The following is an 18,139-nucleotide window of genomic DNA, read 5'->3' as shown; positions in this document are numbered from 1 at the left end:
GCAATCAACAGACAAAGTTGGTTTACTCAATATGCTTTGTATGTGTGGTGATAATGATCTTAACATATCGGAAGAGTTCGAGACTTTTAATTGGCCAATCGCCTCTCAAAGTACATGTCAATGTACATGTAAGCTATTGTCGAAATGCATCCAACCTTTTAAATAGATTTCATCTGTGTGTTTATGAATTTTATCAGCATGTTCGAACAAAACTAACCAGGTTAGATAAAATCTGACAAAGTAAAAAAGATCTAAGTTTTCTTAAATATGACATATCTAATCGTGTTACTTTGAGATGTAAAGAACTGATCGAATTCGAAACATACTATTGACACTTGTACATATTTTGGCTGTCGCGTAACAAAACAAATAATCGTAATTGGCTTTTTATCCTTTCATAATCGGGAAAACAATTACACCGCATTTGTATTTTCCAACGAAAAAAATCTGAAATAACCCGTCTTTCTATAACTTATACATTAACAAATCTTATATAGTCGTACAAAACAACTATGATTTTTAGTCGTTGTTGTTGCTGCTTCTATATGCTGCAGTTGGCGATGTTTTGTACGGCTGCAACACTATGTAGAGGATTATTGTTTAATTATAAATGGTACAGCTGGAGGGATACATTTAATTTTTATGAACAATTTTAGTTATTTATTCACACACCCACCAATCAGCTACAAACCTATGTTGCACGTGGACCATGCGACTGACCTACACGTACATTACATGCAGGTACATTCCAAATCCCAGACAAGGAGAGGGGGGGGGGGGGGGCAGTACGGTAATCAGACGACTAAAAGACTTCACCGTTAGTTTCTGAACGCGTATTGACCTAAAAATATATTAAACCCTTAAACCTTAATGTATGTATCCCAGATCCTAAGACCTACCAACAATATATATATGGAAGAAATACACGTCTAAAATGTAAGAAGGTTCCCCTCTTGTAAAGTTTACACTGTTATGGATACTCACTCATAACATGTGTCAGTTTTCAGAGAAAAACAATAGGTTTAAGATTTTTATCTTGATTTCTAAAAAAGACGTAGTATGTCTGACACGCACAGTTTCTTGACTATGTAAGTATATATGCAATCTGGGAGTAGCATTATTGGTCCCAGATGCAATACTACGGTCTAAGGGGAGCAAGTCTAGCACAACATGCAGAAAAGTTGCCTGCTACAAAAATGTTGCCTGCGTCCAACAAAATGACAGGATTTTCTGTTGTGAAATGTTAAGTTTTAAACCCTTTGCTTGAAATGGGTCTTACTACAGAGGTGAATACTTAAAGAAAAACATCATATTTAAGTAACTGATATACATTTTTACAACTAAATAATTTAACAATTAGTTTTATCATTTTTCGCTAAATTAGACTAGGTTTCGGATTGGACATTCGGATACTTCTTCCCTACCCTAGTTACATTTTCACAAGACATTGAGCTGAAAGCCGAATAAATGTTTGGTTTCTTATGCTGTTTAATTTTAGAAAATGTTTATAGGATCAACCATTGCTATACTCAAAAATATATAAAAAAAAAGATACTCAGATTTCTTTTTTCTAGTAGTAGTAATGGACAATGGAGGGGAACACAGTTGCTGGAGAATGAGCAGTTTAGGGATTTAAAGGTTAATCATGATACTATTGGAAAAGGCGTAATTAGTGATGTTAGTGATGTTCTAATGATAGAAATAATCAAAATCTGATTGGTGACAACTGATTGATTTTGGTCATAATTGATCATCCATTCAACTGGCCAGTTGTTTTTCATCTTTCCTCTCGTTATTTGCGTTCGGTCAATGTCTGCCAATTTTCTTGTCTGAGCTCATTTACACATTTGAAAGTGTTTAGTTGTTATTGTTAACAATATTGTCGAAAGCAACATCAACACTAAATAACTGCAAAAATGCACATACCATAAGCGTATAGTCTAAAATAATAGACGTGTTATACGGGATTATTCTAATCCCCAACATCTAAACAGGTTTGTGCAAAAAACGGGGTGTTTTGAAAAATATTGAAATTGTATTAAGCTAAGTTATTTATGGTTTTAAGGTTTATATTCATATTTTACCGTGTAAGTGAGAAGTTATTTTGCACAAAACAAGCATTTAATGCATTTAAACACATTATTTACCTTTCCTATAAAACGAAAGTTGACTGACACAGACAACAATCATGCCAAGCAGAACAACTTGACCCAATCGTAATTACTCGGCCACCTCCGACAGGCTTCGAGATAGACCTCGTAAACACAAACGTAACAACTCGGCCATGGCTGAAATGTTCTGATTGCTTTAAAACTGTGCCCTGAAGCCTTGCAGGTGCCCTTCATGTATATATCGATAGGTTTTAACAACAAGAAATGAAAAAAACATGTCAAACTCATAAATATTTTTAGGATATGACAGTTTTATGTATGGAACTGATATAAAATAACGTAATCTGGTAATATTTCTTGTTTTTATGATATTTTTTAGATGCTAAATGCTTTAACCCAGAATCCCAATCAGAATAACTACCCACTTTTGATTCTAAACAATTTGTATGTGAAGGATTTGCCGTATCAAAAATCGTAAAAAAAACCCGGTAACGTACAATTATTTGGACTACATAAGCGTAGTAATGGATAATGATTAATTGCACAAAAATAGAACTACATTTAAGGTCTTGTCAAAAACCTATTGTTCCATCGATAATTGGTTAATTCTATAGAACCGATTATCGTTAGTCAAACTAGAACTGATTCCCAACACAAGGTGTAATGTTATTTTTATATTCCTCTACACTAAAGTTATGACTAGAATGCATTCCCATACACCAAAGTATGGTATTTTATATGATCAAAATTGATGTGCAGTCCTGGTTTAATAGAGGGGTTTAAGGGGGCATGGTGTCTGGGAATGTTTTTTCTACTGAATATTCTTTTATAATATCAGTGCGCTTCCCTTATATTTTGGAAAAAGAAGAAGAAAAAAATATAAGATTTAGAATATATATAAAACAAAATGTTAAGACACCATGGTACACCCATTTTCTGAATAATATCTGTTTGCCTGGCAAATATCAGTTTAAAAGTTTATGTCATTATTCGTGTGTACAAAGTATGTGGAAAGCACAAGTGCCATGATAAATAATTTCTCTTATGGAGACAAGATGGGTTTGATAAATATATTAAAATCAACCTTGTAAAGATAAAGAGTTGTGATGCTTATTCAGTGTTCAGAGACTCCTAAAATTTGGCTTGGATTTTACCAGAAGCCTTAAATTTAAAAATCCTATGTGCACGAATCTTACATGAAGAGTAAAAGTATCCGAAATGACGTAAGTGTATATTTAATTTTACAACTCATTGAAACATTATCATTCAGACGCTTTAAAGAGTAAATAACATCACAGACTGGTGCGCAAGATGAGAGACTTTGTATATATTCTCTGAATCAACATTTGACAGTTATTGATTGTGAAAGTCATGCATTCTTTCAATGTCCTAAATTCGATATTATTCGTAGACAATATTTTTTTAACTGGTATTCATCTGGTAATAGTTTAAATGATTTCTACTCTTTAATGTCTACTGAAAATGATAATACAATATTGAAGTAAACAATCTATGTATACCATCTGTTAGAAATGATAAATGTGTAAATCGTATGTTGCAACTACTATACTATGTTGTTGTTTTTTGTACATTTTGTGTATTTTGGGCCGGTGGCCTTTATTTACTTGAATAAAATGAATTGAATTAGATTTTTAGCTCACCAGAGCACGAAGTGCTCAAGGTGAGCTATTGTGATTGGTCTTTGTCCGTCAGTCAGTCCGTCCGTCAACAATTGTTAAAAAACCCATCTCCTCTGAAACTACCTGGCCAAATTCAATGAAACTCTACAGGAAGCTTCCTTGGGTGACTCCCTGCAAAAACACAACAGGGGGTTACGATTGATCAACAACAACAACAAAATGGCCGACTTCTTGTTTTGCTTTAAAAAACATCTCCTCTGAAACTGCCAGTCTAAATTCAATGAAATTTTACAGGAAGCTTCCTTGTTGACCCTCTACAAAAATACACGATTGATCAACAACAACAACAACAGCAACAACAACAAAATGGCTGACTTCCTGTTTTGCTTTAAAAAAACATCTCCTCTTAAACTACCACTCCAAATTCAATGAAACTTTTCAGGAAGCTTCCTTGGGTGACCCTCTACAAAAATATAATAAGGGGTCACGATTGCTCAACAACAACAACAACAATTACAACAACAAAATGGCCGACTTCCTGTTTTGATTTAAAAAGCATCTCCTCTGAAACTACCAATCCAAATTCAATGAAACTTTACAGGAAGCTTCCTTGATTGATCTGTACAAAAATGCAACAAGGGGTCATGATTGATAAACAACATCAACAACAACAACAAAATGGCTGACTTCCTATTTTGATTTAAAAAGCATCTCCTCTGAAACTACCAGTCCAAATTCAATGAAACTTTACAGGAAGCTTCCTTGGGTGATCTCTAGAAAAATACAACAAGGGGTCACGATTGATCAACAACAACAACAACAAAATGGCTGACTTCCTGTTTTGATTTAAAAAGCATCTCCTCTGAAACTACACGTCCAAATACAATGAAACTTTACAGGAAGCTTCCTTTGGTGATCTCTACAAAAAAAAAAACAAGGGGTCACGATTGATCAACAACAACAACAACAACAACAACAAAATGGCTGACTTCCTGTTTTGATTTAAAAAGCATCTCCTCTGAAACTACACGTCCAAATACAATGAAACTTTACAGGAAGCTTCCTTTGGTGATCTCTACAAAAAAAAACAAGGGGTCACGATTGAACACCAAAAAAAAAAGCAACAACAACAAAATGGCCGACTTCCTGTTTTGCTAAAAAAAAGCATCTCCTCTGAAACTACACATCCAAATACAATGAAACTTTACGGTAAGTTTCCTTAGGTGACTTTCTACAAAAATACAACAAGGGGTCACGATTGATCAACAACAACATCAACAAACTGGCCAACTTCCTGTTTTGGTTTTAAAAATCATATTCTCTAATACTACCTGTCCAAATTCAATTAAACTTTACAGGAAGCTTCCTTGTGTGACCCTCTACAAAAATACAACAAGGGGTGACGATTGATTAACAACAACAACAACAAATGGCTGACTTCCTGTTTTGCTTTAAAAAACATCTCTGAAACGACCAGTCCAAATACATTGAAACTTTACAGGAAGCTTCCTTGGGTGACTCTCTACTTAAATACAACAAGTTGTCACGATTGATCAACAACAACAGCAACAAAACAAAATGGCTGACTTCCTGTTTTGCTTTAAAAAAACCCATCTCCTCTGAAACTACCTCTCCAAATTTAATGAAACTTTACAGGAAGCTTCCTTGGGTGACTCTCTACAAAAATACAACAAGGGGTCGCAATTGATCAACAACAACAACAATCTGGCCAACTTCCTGTTTTTCTTTAAAAAACATCTCCTCTGAAACTACCAGGCCAAATTCACTGAAACTTGACAGGAAGCTTCATTGCATGACCCTCTTCAAAAATACAACAAGGCATTGAGATTTATCAACAACAACAAGAACAAAACAACCAACTTATTGTTTTGCTTTAAAAAAATCTCAGAAACTACCCGGCCAAATTCAATGAAACTTTACAGGTAGCTTCATTGCATGACCCAATACAAATATTAAACAAGGCATCGTCATCAGTAAAGATATGATTAAATTGCAACATTTTTATTAATGCTTTATCACAGAGTTGTGGCCCTTTGTTGAGGTGAGCGTTTTAGGGCCATAATTGCCCTCTTGTTAATAACTCATGATATTGTTATAAAGTGAATGAAACCAGTCAACGGGCTATTTTTAAATTCAGTCACTGTGCCATACATTTTTTAAACCTCGTCTTTATGGTTGATTATATTAATATACTATGCTTTCTTTAGCAACAGTGTTGAACACACGAATAGTTATGTTAAAGCAATCAATTTTAAAATAAATAAATTTAAATTTAAATTTAATTTATTCTATTGAAGTCAAATCTGTTTAAGTTCTGAAGTGTAAGTGTATGGAAACATGTATTTCTTAACAAAGAAATTCACTGACAAGAACATTGTATGTTAAAAATATACTTAAAGCAGTCAAATTAAAGATGATACAGCCTTTAGGCTTTACTAATAGTGTCACACTGTGTTTTGAAAATATTCCTTGTGATTTTAAGAGGTAAACAACCTTGCAAATGTCAAACTAGTAAGTGTAATAAACATTATAGCCCTACAGAAACAGATATATGAATACCATGAATAGGCTAATTACCTGAAAAAGACTTATTTTTATTCTGGACTCTCTAAATTTATGCCAGATTCCTTCATTTTAGAATGAAGGAGTTGACTCCTTTTCTAAAAGTCTAAGTGTCAAACACTTACATTAGCTCTGAAGTAAATTGCCCATGCCTATACCCTTCATGTTTTAATACATTTTATGCCTTGTTAAAATATGTTTCTTTGTTGAAATATGGTGTGTTTTTTTGTTAAAGTACGTTTTTTTGAAAATAATATTCAGGCCAAGGCTTCAGTGAACATTTATTGAAATTTTTATATATTATGTCTAATAAGGCACACATATTACAGTTTCAGTTGATTTGGGGCGTGATCAAAATGAATGGTTTTATGATTTTAGCTACATTTTAAAGGGGCTGTACTCTGTATGATGAAATAGCGAAAAAAAGAGAAAATTGTCGAAAACTGACACAAATGTACAATGCATTGAAACTTACTAATTGAAGTACCACATAGTTTACAATTAATATATTTTTCGCAGGTTTTTTGTATTTTACCATTAAAAAAGATTACAACACTGGACCACAATTTTGGCGACACCGGTTCGAACCCGGTCTCTGACTCAATTTTTTTTTTACATTTTTTTTTTTTTTTTACAACTATGATATCAAAGAGTAAAACATTTTATTATATAATTGTCCTGAGATTCGTTACAGATTGGTGCCAATCTGGTGTACAGTCCCTTTAAAAAAAACAGGGTGATTCACATGAGGCACAGGCTGAAAAGGGCATAATTTCTCTGGCTGTCAAGAACTAGGAATTAATTAATTTGACAAAAAAATGTTCAGGATTGTGTTAAATTGATTTCAATTGCCAATTATGCAAAGTGTTCATGTTTTTATTATCATATTGTAATTTTCAACATTTTCTTTTTAAATATTTGACAGTTTTAAGTACTTAATTCAATGTAGGCTAGTATTTAATTCTATGTAGGCTATGTAGCGTGCCCATGGCATGGTCTCAATTAGGGTAAGAAGGATGCTTCCAAAAATATACCAGGTGCAGCACCCTTCCATAACTTTACCTTAAACCCTATTGTCTTGTCTAGGGTTTTGCATTTCCAGTGATGATTTGTGTATCCCACAATTGAGGCTTATTGAAAGAATCCCATTAGGGTCTGAATCGCTCATCTATCCTCAAGCCACTGTGGTAATAAAGGCTAAAGTTAGCATTAGTCAAAATATTCAATAGTGTGAATTGAGGGAAAAGTTTTTATATACTATAAGGACATATATTTAGCTCCCCAAACATGTGGTTTCCAGTCAAAAACATAAGTTAGCTTTGATATACAGTGACGATACTTTGTGTTTAGGTAGCTAGTGTGAGGGCATGTGGTTGGATTGCTTTCGGGGTTAGTAGGGTCAAGGTTAAAGCTGCTGTTACTAAAAGAATAATAATATTGATTTCTCCTCAATAACTTTCATTAGCATAAATGGATAATAATAAAACTTGGTGTGTAGGTAACTCATGTAAAGAAGTAGCTTGTGAATGATTTTTAATTTTGTGGGGTCAAGATTACTGTTACTAAAATTGAAATATGGGGCCCCTTTGTGAAAGGAGACATTTCTGTCATAATTCACCAACTTGGGTTCTGGAACAATTTTAAAAAGACACTATATTCTGTGTAAGATTAACATAGGTGTGAGTATACTATTATTCTTCAGTGAATTTCACAAAACAGATGAACAGGCTATGAACTCGTCCACCTTGTCTCAGATTTTTTTTTAAAACACTCCTGAGGAAAGTTATACAATTGTCAAATGTTTTTAGTAATCAGGTCTGTTGAGCCACTTGTTTCGGATATTAATAATTCATTTTGAGATGATGAGGAAAATAAATATTGTTTTGAAGAAAAGGTTTGAAAGAATTCCATGGCAATTTGCAATTTTTCTTTCATTTGGTGATAAATAAATGAGTTGAATCACTTAGGCCCTGAGTTTATATACTTTTAGTGGTCCTTTACCAAGAGTGTTCAACTTATTTCCTGGGGGTCAAGAGTGACCGGACACTAGGGGTATACAAATAAAGTAATTTTTTTTGAAATCTTCTCTGTAACCACAATATCCAGACCCTTGAGATTTGGCATGCAACCTCAATTAGTGGTCCTTTACCACGAGTGTTCAAATTATTTCCCACGGGTCAAAAGTAGCTTAGAGGTCTGAGGTTTGTGATATACTTAAAAAGTATTTTCTTTAAATTTGATCTGAAACCGCATGGACAAATCTTATAGTATAGTGATGATATTTAGTACATGTATGTATGAAGCCTTAGGTAGTGGTTCATTACCCAATTTTGTTCAAATATTGCCCCTTGTGTCAAGGCTGGCTGTGGCCTAAGGATCCCAGGTTTTATATATTATTGTACAGTAAAACCTTTAAAAATCTTCTTCTCTGAAACCGCAAGGCCCAGCCCCTTGATAATTGGTGCGTAGTCTCATGTAGTGGAAATTTATTAATTGCATCCATAACATTTATTGGCTTCCTCAGCAAGAATAACTTCATTAGCAACAAACAACTTTCTTTTTAACCACCTACTTACAAAGCAACCAATGATTTGCTTAACAATATATGACTTTCTTTTCAAGTTATCAATCAATGACCTTAATCCTTAGCAACAAATGACTTTCTTAGCAATAACTCACTTCCATAGCAGCCAATGATTTCCTTGGCAGCCATTGACTTCCTGAGCTACTATTTACATCCTTCACTGCCAATGAGTCTCTTAGCGACTATTGACTACCTTAATAACCAATGGTTTCCTTAGCAACATGACTTCCTTAACCACTTGCTTCCTTAACAACTACATAATATTTAACCATTGAAACCATTGTTTTCTTTAGCAACTAGGGACTACATTAGCAGTCACTCCTTTAACAGCCTATGATTGCATTAGCAATATACATATATACTTTCTTAGTAAATCCATACATCGTAGCAACCGTTGAATTCCTTAGCAACCAGTGAAAACATAAGGAACCAATTACTTCCTAAGCAACCACTTACTTCCTTAACAACCACTTACTTACCATTGAATTCCGTAGCAACCAATGACCACCTTAACAACTACTTTCATTTATAGCAATCAGTGACTTTATTAGTAATATCTCCCTAGCAGCCAAAGGTCACCTAAGCAACCAACGACTTTCTAATTAATCGCTGATTTCCTAAGCAAACAATGACTTCCTGTTCAACCAATGTTTTGAATACTGCCTTATTAATAGGGTTTTCCTTTTACAAACCATTTCATTATTATGCCGATATGCGCACGTTCATAGAATGGGACATATTATTGTTCCAGGGCAAACGTTCGTGCCGACGACGACCATAATGTTGTCTGCTCAATATCTTTAGAAGCCTTTGTCCAATCATCACCACATTTATTAAGAATGTGTATGGGAATACTAGTTGGATCAGGTTCGATAACCAGCTACGTTTCCGCAATCTCGAGATTTTGGCGATAACTGAATTAACAGTGTCTGCTCTCTAAATTTGGCTTAACATGCAACCACCTACATGCATCACCAAACTTTGTGTCCTAAACATAGGATGGGTGTTTTTGCGATTGTTGGCGCTCTTGTTTTTTGTTTTATGAAAAATAGCGGTTTGCAAATGACTGTAGGTTGGACAGTCTGTCGTTATGTCGGTCGGTCTGCTGGTCGGTAGATTATGTCTCTCAGACGACAGTCTTATGAAAACTTCGTCTGTAGTTTCATATTTTTCACTTTCCCGGAATTGTGCAGCCATAACTTATCAATCAGTGCATGAATGTTCTCCTTAAAACGCTTTTATTCAATCATCTACAGTTTTGTGACGCATAGGGTGTATGTTTGACAAAGAAACTAAAACTCGTATTTTTTCCAATATGTGTGAGACATAATTTCCGTAAAGGAATACACATGTTTATATTTACTTCACTTTTGTACGACCAGCCCTACCACAATATACTATATGTATGTATCAAAAGAGTAAAAAAATAACTTGTACCATGTAGATAGATATGTGTGTGTATATAGTATTACAAACAAAGCTTTAGCACTGGTTAAAAGAAGTATGGTTTGATTTAGGCCATCTTACACATAGTAAGGAGAATAAATTTGAGATTTTTTAAACGTCTTTGTTTAGATTATGTAGGGTTTAATAGTTTTGCCTTCGCCCACACCTGTTTTTGAATGAATTGGAAATCTTGTACATGTACTTTTATTTAAACTTTGCTCGCCAAAATCCAATGAAGGAAATTGAAAATTGGTGTGGCCTTATTTTTGAACATCATTAGCTGAACATGTTTGGAACATGTGAGTATTCTTTGAGAAGGAGCACACTTTTGTCAAATAATTACCATTTTCAGACTGTTTTTCTTTTATTTTCAGATGACTCTTCAAAAGCACTTCATTTCCATAGGCTGGGAGCGTGTTAACTAAAGCTCTAGTAGATTGGAGAATGCAATACAAAATGGCTTCCAGCAAAGTTTGTATTAAGGTTGGAGACAAACTCTTCGAGATAGAGAAAGATGTTCTGATGAAACAGAGCAAATACTTCGATGCTATGTTTGGTGGAAACTTTGTTGAAACTAAATCCAAAGACATCGATTTGACAAAGGACATTTCTGATGTTGATGCGTTTGAGCGGTTGGTTGAATATATTTGCACGGACAAAATAGTATTTGAATTATCAAACTTACGAAAAGGAATCGATCTAGCCACATTTTTGATGGTCGACAGTCTATTAGAGAAATATGTTAATTACATGAAGAAAGAGCTTAGTGTTGTTAATGTCTTTCAATTTCATTTTCTTGCTCTAGAATTTGGATTGATAGAGCTCCTGCCTTATACCGAGACATTCCTGTCGTCACGGTTTCACGACCTCCTTGTTTTCAAGGAATACGCACTTGATTTGACATGTGACCAACTGAAGATCTTGGCCGAGAATGGCTGTACAAAATATTGTGGATATCTTGATTTTATTTCATTTCTTGCAAAGTGGCTAGTTGCTGGTAATGATAAAGATGACGCATCTGACAGACTAGAAATTGTATTGGATTTTATTGAGCAGCGCAAAGTCCAAGGGTTACACAAGTGTCCTTCAATCAAGGTAGAAAATGAGAAGCTGGATGAATTTCAGAAACTTATTGATAGATTATCAAACACTTGGATTGACAAAGCAGAACAAGACAAAATCGAGAGGTTTGTTAAAGTTTGCAACGATAGTTTAGAAGATTTGAAGAAGAATACAGGAAAGCATAGTGGAAAGAAAGATGAAACAAACCAAGTTTCAAATGATACAAAAGAGAGAAAGGAAGGTGCAAATGTAGGGAGAAATATACCTGCTGACGATAAAGGTTCCACAACTGTTGCTTTGTTTACTTTATCAAAGAGAACAGACACACGATTAACAGAAAACAGCATGGAAGAGGATCATTATGCAACATGTGAAGATAGTCAGTATGACATTCTGGTATTTAATGCTAAAACACAGGTGTGGCACTATGTGGCAGATTTGTCAGAAGTTTACTACATGTATAATGTATCAGATGAACAGTATAACGCAAATGGCTTCAAAAACTTTGACGAATATTATTCATGGACGGAAGCATTGTCTGAGGGGGAACCACTTGAATTTGAAACAAACGGAAGATATATTGCACTGGCAGAGAAGGGAGCTGAACTCGAAGATTTGACCATATTTTCTGTACAAACAAAGAAATGGAATAGAATTGATTTCTCTAATGATATATTTTATGAACTTGAGGACAACTCAACAGTTTTAGGAAGGGCATTCTCAGCGGTGTTGGGTCCAGATAATGAATTGTTTATCTTGATATTAGCTGAAATCATTGTGGACCCATTTATGGAGAGTGATGAGAGTGAAGAAGAAGGGATCAATATACGCCAAGAAGAAAACAATGGGAAAATGACTGCGACACTAATCTGTTATACGTTTGATCTTGCTACAATGGAGTATAAGAAGCTGAATGAAGGAGTACCAATGCTCGCGTTGCCAGACAGTGAGGTTAGATGTATGAATGCAAGATACAGTGACAATCATGATACAATTATTGTGTATTTGACCTTTGACAAAGATACAAGTATCATGTACAAGATTGACACAATTTGCCTTCATAAAACAAACAAAAAAGGCCAGAAAGTGAGAATAAATTCCAAAAACTTAAGTGTGGAACCTGAACTTATTTGGAAGACGGAGGGGTTTTCTTTCACGGACACAAGAATTCATGAAAGTGATGAAAGTTTCATGATTTTTAACAAGGAGTTTGAAGACTTGCTGTCTCCTTGTATTCAGTACACCTTTTCATCTGGAGAAGTTTCATTGGTCACAAATGGAACACCTTATTTGCTGTCGAACAAGTCAGAAACCAACGAGACGGTCAAGATTGACAGAGTCGAAGATGTCAAATCGTTAGCAAGCATCAATACCTCTTTTTGGCAATTGGAACAAAAGTTGGGGGTGGGAAATTTGTTCAGGGAAGTTCGGTATACAAATGCTGGACAGTATGACGTGATTGATCATAAACCGCCGCCGTTTGTGGAAGTGAGAGCAAGTTGCGCCGTCGTCGTTGACGAAGCTATGTTTGATAACTTGAAACCAGCAGTTCAGTTTCTTCTTCCAGAGGACTGAGACTTATACACTGTATATTGCTTTATGACCAATTGTGCTGCCTTAACATATGTCATTTTAGGGTTGACTGAGAAAACGTGTTACATGATAGTTGTTTTGTTTTCATTAATGCTCGATTACACGGACACACATAGTTACAGGAATTTACATGTTGCAATGGATATATGAAGCATTGCTCATTTGTTCATGTCAATTTGTCTATGAAGTTAATCTAAATACTTAATTTGGCCGCATTATTTTTGTAAACCTTTTCTGTATACATCTGTACTTATATTTTAAGAATCATGTATTTTATTTTGTTCTTATTTATTTATTTTTTCTATTACCTTTCTAGCCAACATTTTTTGCACTTTAGTAAGTATGTTGGATATTAGTAGTTTGTATTTTATTGTTATTTTATTCATCTAAAACAGCCATTTATAAGACTAAGAGAAATAATATAAGGGTTTAAAAAGCATACGGCTAAATTAATGAATAAACGTTTTATATGAAATTGATCAATTATAAACATACATTCCATGAAAATGTATATTAATGTCAAGATAATATCTAATTGTTACTGAAAAAGGAGTACTTTGTGCTTTTTAATTTAAAATGTTGTTATACTGGTCATCAACACGTTAAGCCTTAAGAAGCCTCCTACAACAGTTGGGCTGAAATGCAGTTGATGTCTGTGTCTGTTGTTGAGTGCATACATTTCAAACTTCATAATTATACATTATACCTCATTGAGGAGATGTGCAGTGTATAGGAACCCTTGGTGCAGTTTTTAAATCATTGCCCTTTGTTAATGTTCACACTTATTTTTTGTCCGGAGCATAACTTGAAAAGTATGATTGACTTCAAACTTCATATATTTCTCATTGATGAGAAGTGCAGTGCACAGTAACCATAACTCTGGGTGCAGTATTTTTACTAGTTGTTACCCATTGTTAATATTCCTTTTTTATTTTTTTTTGTCCGGAGCATAAGTTGAAAAGTCTTCAAGATATCGATCACATACAGATAGATCTCAATAAGGATAAGTGCAATGCACAGGAAAAATAACTCTGGGTGCAGTATTTTTAATAATTACCATTTGTTAATTGTTATATTTATTTTTGGTTCGGAGCATAACTTGAGATGTCTCAAAGGGTTTGACCTCAAACATCATATACAGATATTTCTCGTTGAGGAGAAGTGCAGTGCACAGGGACCCTCTAGGTGCATTTTTATACGCCCGAAGGGTCGTATTATGTTATGGCCTCCATCGTCTGTCCGTCTGTCTGTCCGTCTGTCCGTCCGTTAGCAATTCCTTGTCCGGCTATAACTTGGTAACTAATAAAGCGATTTTCAAATAACTTTTTACTAATCATCACTACATTAAAAGGATGTGTCGCGCGCAATTTCCAGGTCCATACCTCAAAGACTCGAATCACCATGGGGGTGCGTTAGCAAATCCGTGTCCGGGCCACAACTTGGTCACTAATAAAGTCATTTTCAAATAACTTTATACAAAGCATCATTGCATTAAAAGGATGTGACGCGCGCAATTTCCAGGTCCATACCTCAAACACTAGAATCACCATGGGGGGGACGTTAGCAATTCCATGTCCAGGCCATAACTGGGTTACTACTAAAGCAATTTTCAAATAACTTTATACAAATCATCTCTACATTAAAAGGATTTGTCAAGCATGCTTTCCAGGTCCGTACCTTAAAGGCTAATTTCACTGGGGGGCGTTAGCAATTCCGTGTCCGGGCCATAACTTGGTAACTAATAAAGCGATTTTCAAATAACTTTATACAAATCATCACTACATTAAAAGGATGTGTCGCGCGCAATTTCCAGGTCCATACCTCAAACACTAGAATCACCATGGGGGGGACGTTAGCAATTCCATGTCCAGGCCAGGCACTGCTAACTTAAGTATCATTAAAGTTTCAATATTGGAAGTTTAAGCCTTTGTTGTAAACACTTTACACCTAGTAAGCAGTATACTAGCATAACCTAAATGTTTATTAAAGACCTCAAGCCGAATCTTCTTCGGGCGTATAATGCTCCGTTTCGCGGTGCTCTTGTTTTAGTTATTGCCCATGTTCATTTTCAATGTTATTCCTTGTCGCAAGGCGAAGTTGATACTGTTCTTTACTCGACGGGAGATATGGTCGTGTGTGACTGCCCTTATTATTGTGTTCATTTATCGAGGATAATAAATTGCTAGAGTGTAAGGAAGATGGATTGATTGATATTTGTTCAGGTTAAAACACATAATAAAAGCATGTAACTACATTATGTCATTTTTAAATGACGCCCAGCTGTTTGAAACAGTAAGACATGACGCTTATGTCACTGATAAACCTCTACGGACCGAAAAAATAACAAGTGGTCATATTTGCAGTGCTTGAGGATTTTGCCCCTCTGGTATTTCGCATTTTCGTTGCCACGGCTAAACTATATACATTGCGCTCTAACCTAGTTTTTATCAACACTCACAGTAGGTCTTTGGCAGACAAACAGACTGACAAAAGGTGATTATTTTCGTTAACAAAAAGTTTATTAGCCGGATTTTTCATCGAAAAATTACGGGTTATAGAATGGCGAAAACTATTTTTCGGCATGTTATCTTGAATATATATGAATATGGGTCTTCCCGGGTCAAATTCTAGGTCACTAGGTCACATCTTAGGAAAATCATTCCACGTCATAAATTTAACAATTTTTGTCAAATCTTTATGAAACTTGGTCAGAATATTTGTCTGCATAATATTTTGAAAGTTTTTTAATATGGGTCATCCCCGTTCAAAATCTAGGTCACAAGGTCAAATCTTAGGAGAAAGAATTCCACGGCCATAAAAATTCATTATTTTTGTCAAATCTTTATGAAGCTTGCTCAGAATATTTGTCTACTTGTTGTCTTAAACATTTGTGAATATAGGTCACCTCAGATAAAAAAACTAGGTCACTAGGTCAAATCTTAGGAAATATTTTCCTGATGTCATAAAAAATCAAAAAAAAAAAATCATGAAACTTTTCATGAAACTTTTACATTTTTTTTTCTCTAGGATATCTTAGTCACATTAAGGAATAATATATTTTCAAGAAACTTTTACATTTTTTTCTCCCGGATATCATAGTCACATTAAAGTATAATAAAATTTAAGCATAAATTACAGTTTTTTCATGCAGGATATTGATTTTTTTTTTCAATTTTCATGACATTTGGTTAATTTACATACATACACACACACACACGCACACATGCTTTCTCACTGGCACTCACAACATTGACCTGTCAGCACCACAGTCAATGATTGTATTTTCAGGATCTTAATATTTTCCTTCTGTGGTGTCTTAATAGACACGCCCTTTTGTGACTTGAACTGTGTTTTAGGATACATACAGTATTTGTGCCAGAAATTTTAACACTTTAAAAATATTTGTGTACATGAAATCTTAGATGATAAAGTGCGTCATCTAGGGTCAAAAATTAGGTCTCTTGGACAGATCTTAATGGAAAAGCTGATGTATTTATAAAATGTTCATTTTTCCTCACACAAATGGAATAGTTTTTGTTCATCTGGCTATTTGTATGAATGATATCTCCGATAAGTATAAATATGGGTCTTAGGTTAAAAATACTAGGTCACTAGCTCAAATCCTCGGTTTGCAAAATTGCATCGTCAAATAAAAATCCGGCTTTAATGCGGCGTTGCCGCATTGACGTCTTGATCAATAAATAAATACCAATTAAAATATGTATTGTACATGGTAACACTGATACTTATCATAACGATAATACGAAGGAGTGAAAAAGCTACAAGAAATCCCCCAAAATAGTATACGATTGATATAACTTGATACGGATTGTGGTTCAGATTTCCTATATTAGAAAATATAAATTTTATTCATGTATAAGCACTAAACATTTACGTTAGAAGCGCCTCATCAAGTGTTACGATGAAAACATTGTATACAAATATGTTACTGATTTTTATATACATGGGCGTTTTCAATATAGTTAATATCGTTGTCCTTGCTTTGGACATACGTGGAAAAACGTAAGGGATCATAGTCGTGCTTTGTTTGGTCGCCTTGTACCGGAGTCTCGTAACTGCCAACAGTGCTAGATTCATCTGAAATTAAAACAGAAGGGAAAGCAAAATAGCTGTAGTTTTTTTGATGCTTTATTCACCCTTTTACCACAACATAATTAGTAGTTTCTAGGCTCCGATCATTTTACCCTTGGGGATTTTTGAATTTCCTATATATTATGAAATTTGAAGACATTTTACGTACCTTGAACTTCTATGATTGACATATGTGTGAACTGGTTTTCTCTCCCTGTTGTTTTTGCTCTAGAAGTTCTGAAATGAAATATTTAATTTCTTGTTGATTGTCTAATTTATTTTGGCCTTTGATCTTTGTGTAAACAAACATACCGGTAAACGTTTCACATACGAATCAAACTCCGCCATTTTGTAAATTACATTATATATTATGTTGGTTTTCAAAGAGGAGTTACCCGTGATTCTATGTTTCCAAACATTTTTATCATAACCCTCAAGGATCAGCTGGCAGGGGTTGGGTCTGTTGGGTGCAATAAACGCAGAAACCCTACACATATGTTTTCATTTTATCATCGGAGTATAGTAAAAGAAATAGTCAACATAACGTGACCTTTTTGGAATATCTATATCCAAAAGAGTTTTTAAAAAACAAGATAAGGTATACATACCTGCGTCTGAATAGGATAACCATAACTGGAATAGCAACAATCAAACCAGCAATGAAACTTCCGACACCAACACCGGTAGTAAGGCCTTGTGGGGTCCGAACTAAAATATGAATTCCTCCTTAGCTGTTCGTTAATATAATTGTTAACACATTAAATACAAGTAGGAAATACGTTTTCATTATTTTGTTTAGTTATAAGAATATATAAATGCTAGTCTGAAATTACAAAGAACTTGTAGTTTGAAGTTTGCAAGTCTAAGAGGTAGTTCTTGAATGTTAATAGGGAATGAAGATTGGTACAGATAACAGTTATAAAGGGTAATACGCAATTCTAATAGCTCTTTTACATCTCACATGAATCACAACTGTTCCCTGAATAACCGTCAATGCACCCGTGTAAGCATTTCTCCGTTCCGTTGCA

At 34.6% G+C, this 18,139-nt stretch overlaps 1 protein-coding gene across 1 annotated transcript; it reads left to right on the top strand.

Annotated features, from left to right (window-relative positions):
* Nucleotides 1–1,191: 1,191 nt before the first annotated feature.
* LOC128211826 (uncharacterized) lies at nt 1,192–15,405 on the top strand. Its single transcript, XM_052917317.1, has 2 exons — nt 1,192–1,286; nt 10,739–15,405. Exon 2 carries the CDS (start codon nt 10,809–10,811, stop codon nt 12,999–13,001), a length of 2,193 nt encoding a protein of 730 aa, XP_052773277.1. The 5' UTR covers nt 1,192–1,286; nt 10,739–10,808; the 3' UTR covers nt 13,002–15,405.
* The last annotated feature ends 2,734 nt before the right edge of the window (nt 15,406–18,139 follow it).

Source organism: Mya arenaria, chromosome 1 (assembly GCF_026914265.1).
Source record: "Mya arenaria isolate MELC-2E11 chromosome 1, ASM2691426v1".
NCBI lineage: Eukaryota > Metazoa > Mollusca > Bivalvia > Myida > Myidae > Mya > Mya arenaria.
Note: the sequence above shows the minus strand (reverse complement) of the source record. Positions and strands in the feature narration are given on the sequence as shown.

Bases quoted from the DNA above. Each gene is read 5' to 3' on its own strand.
- LOC128211826 (XM_052917317.1), top strand. From the start codon at position 10,809: ATGCAATACAAAATGGCTTCCAGCAAAGTTTGTATTAAGGTTGGAGAC.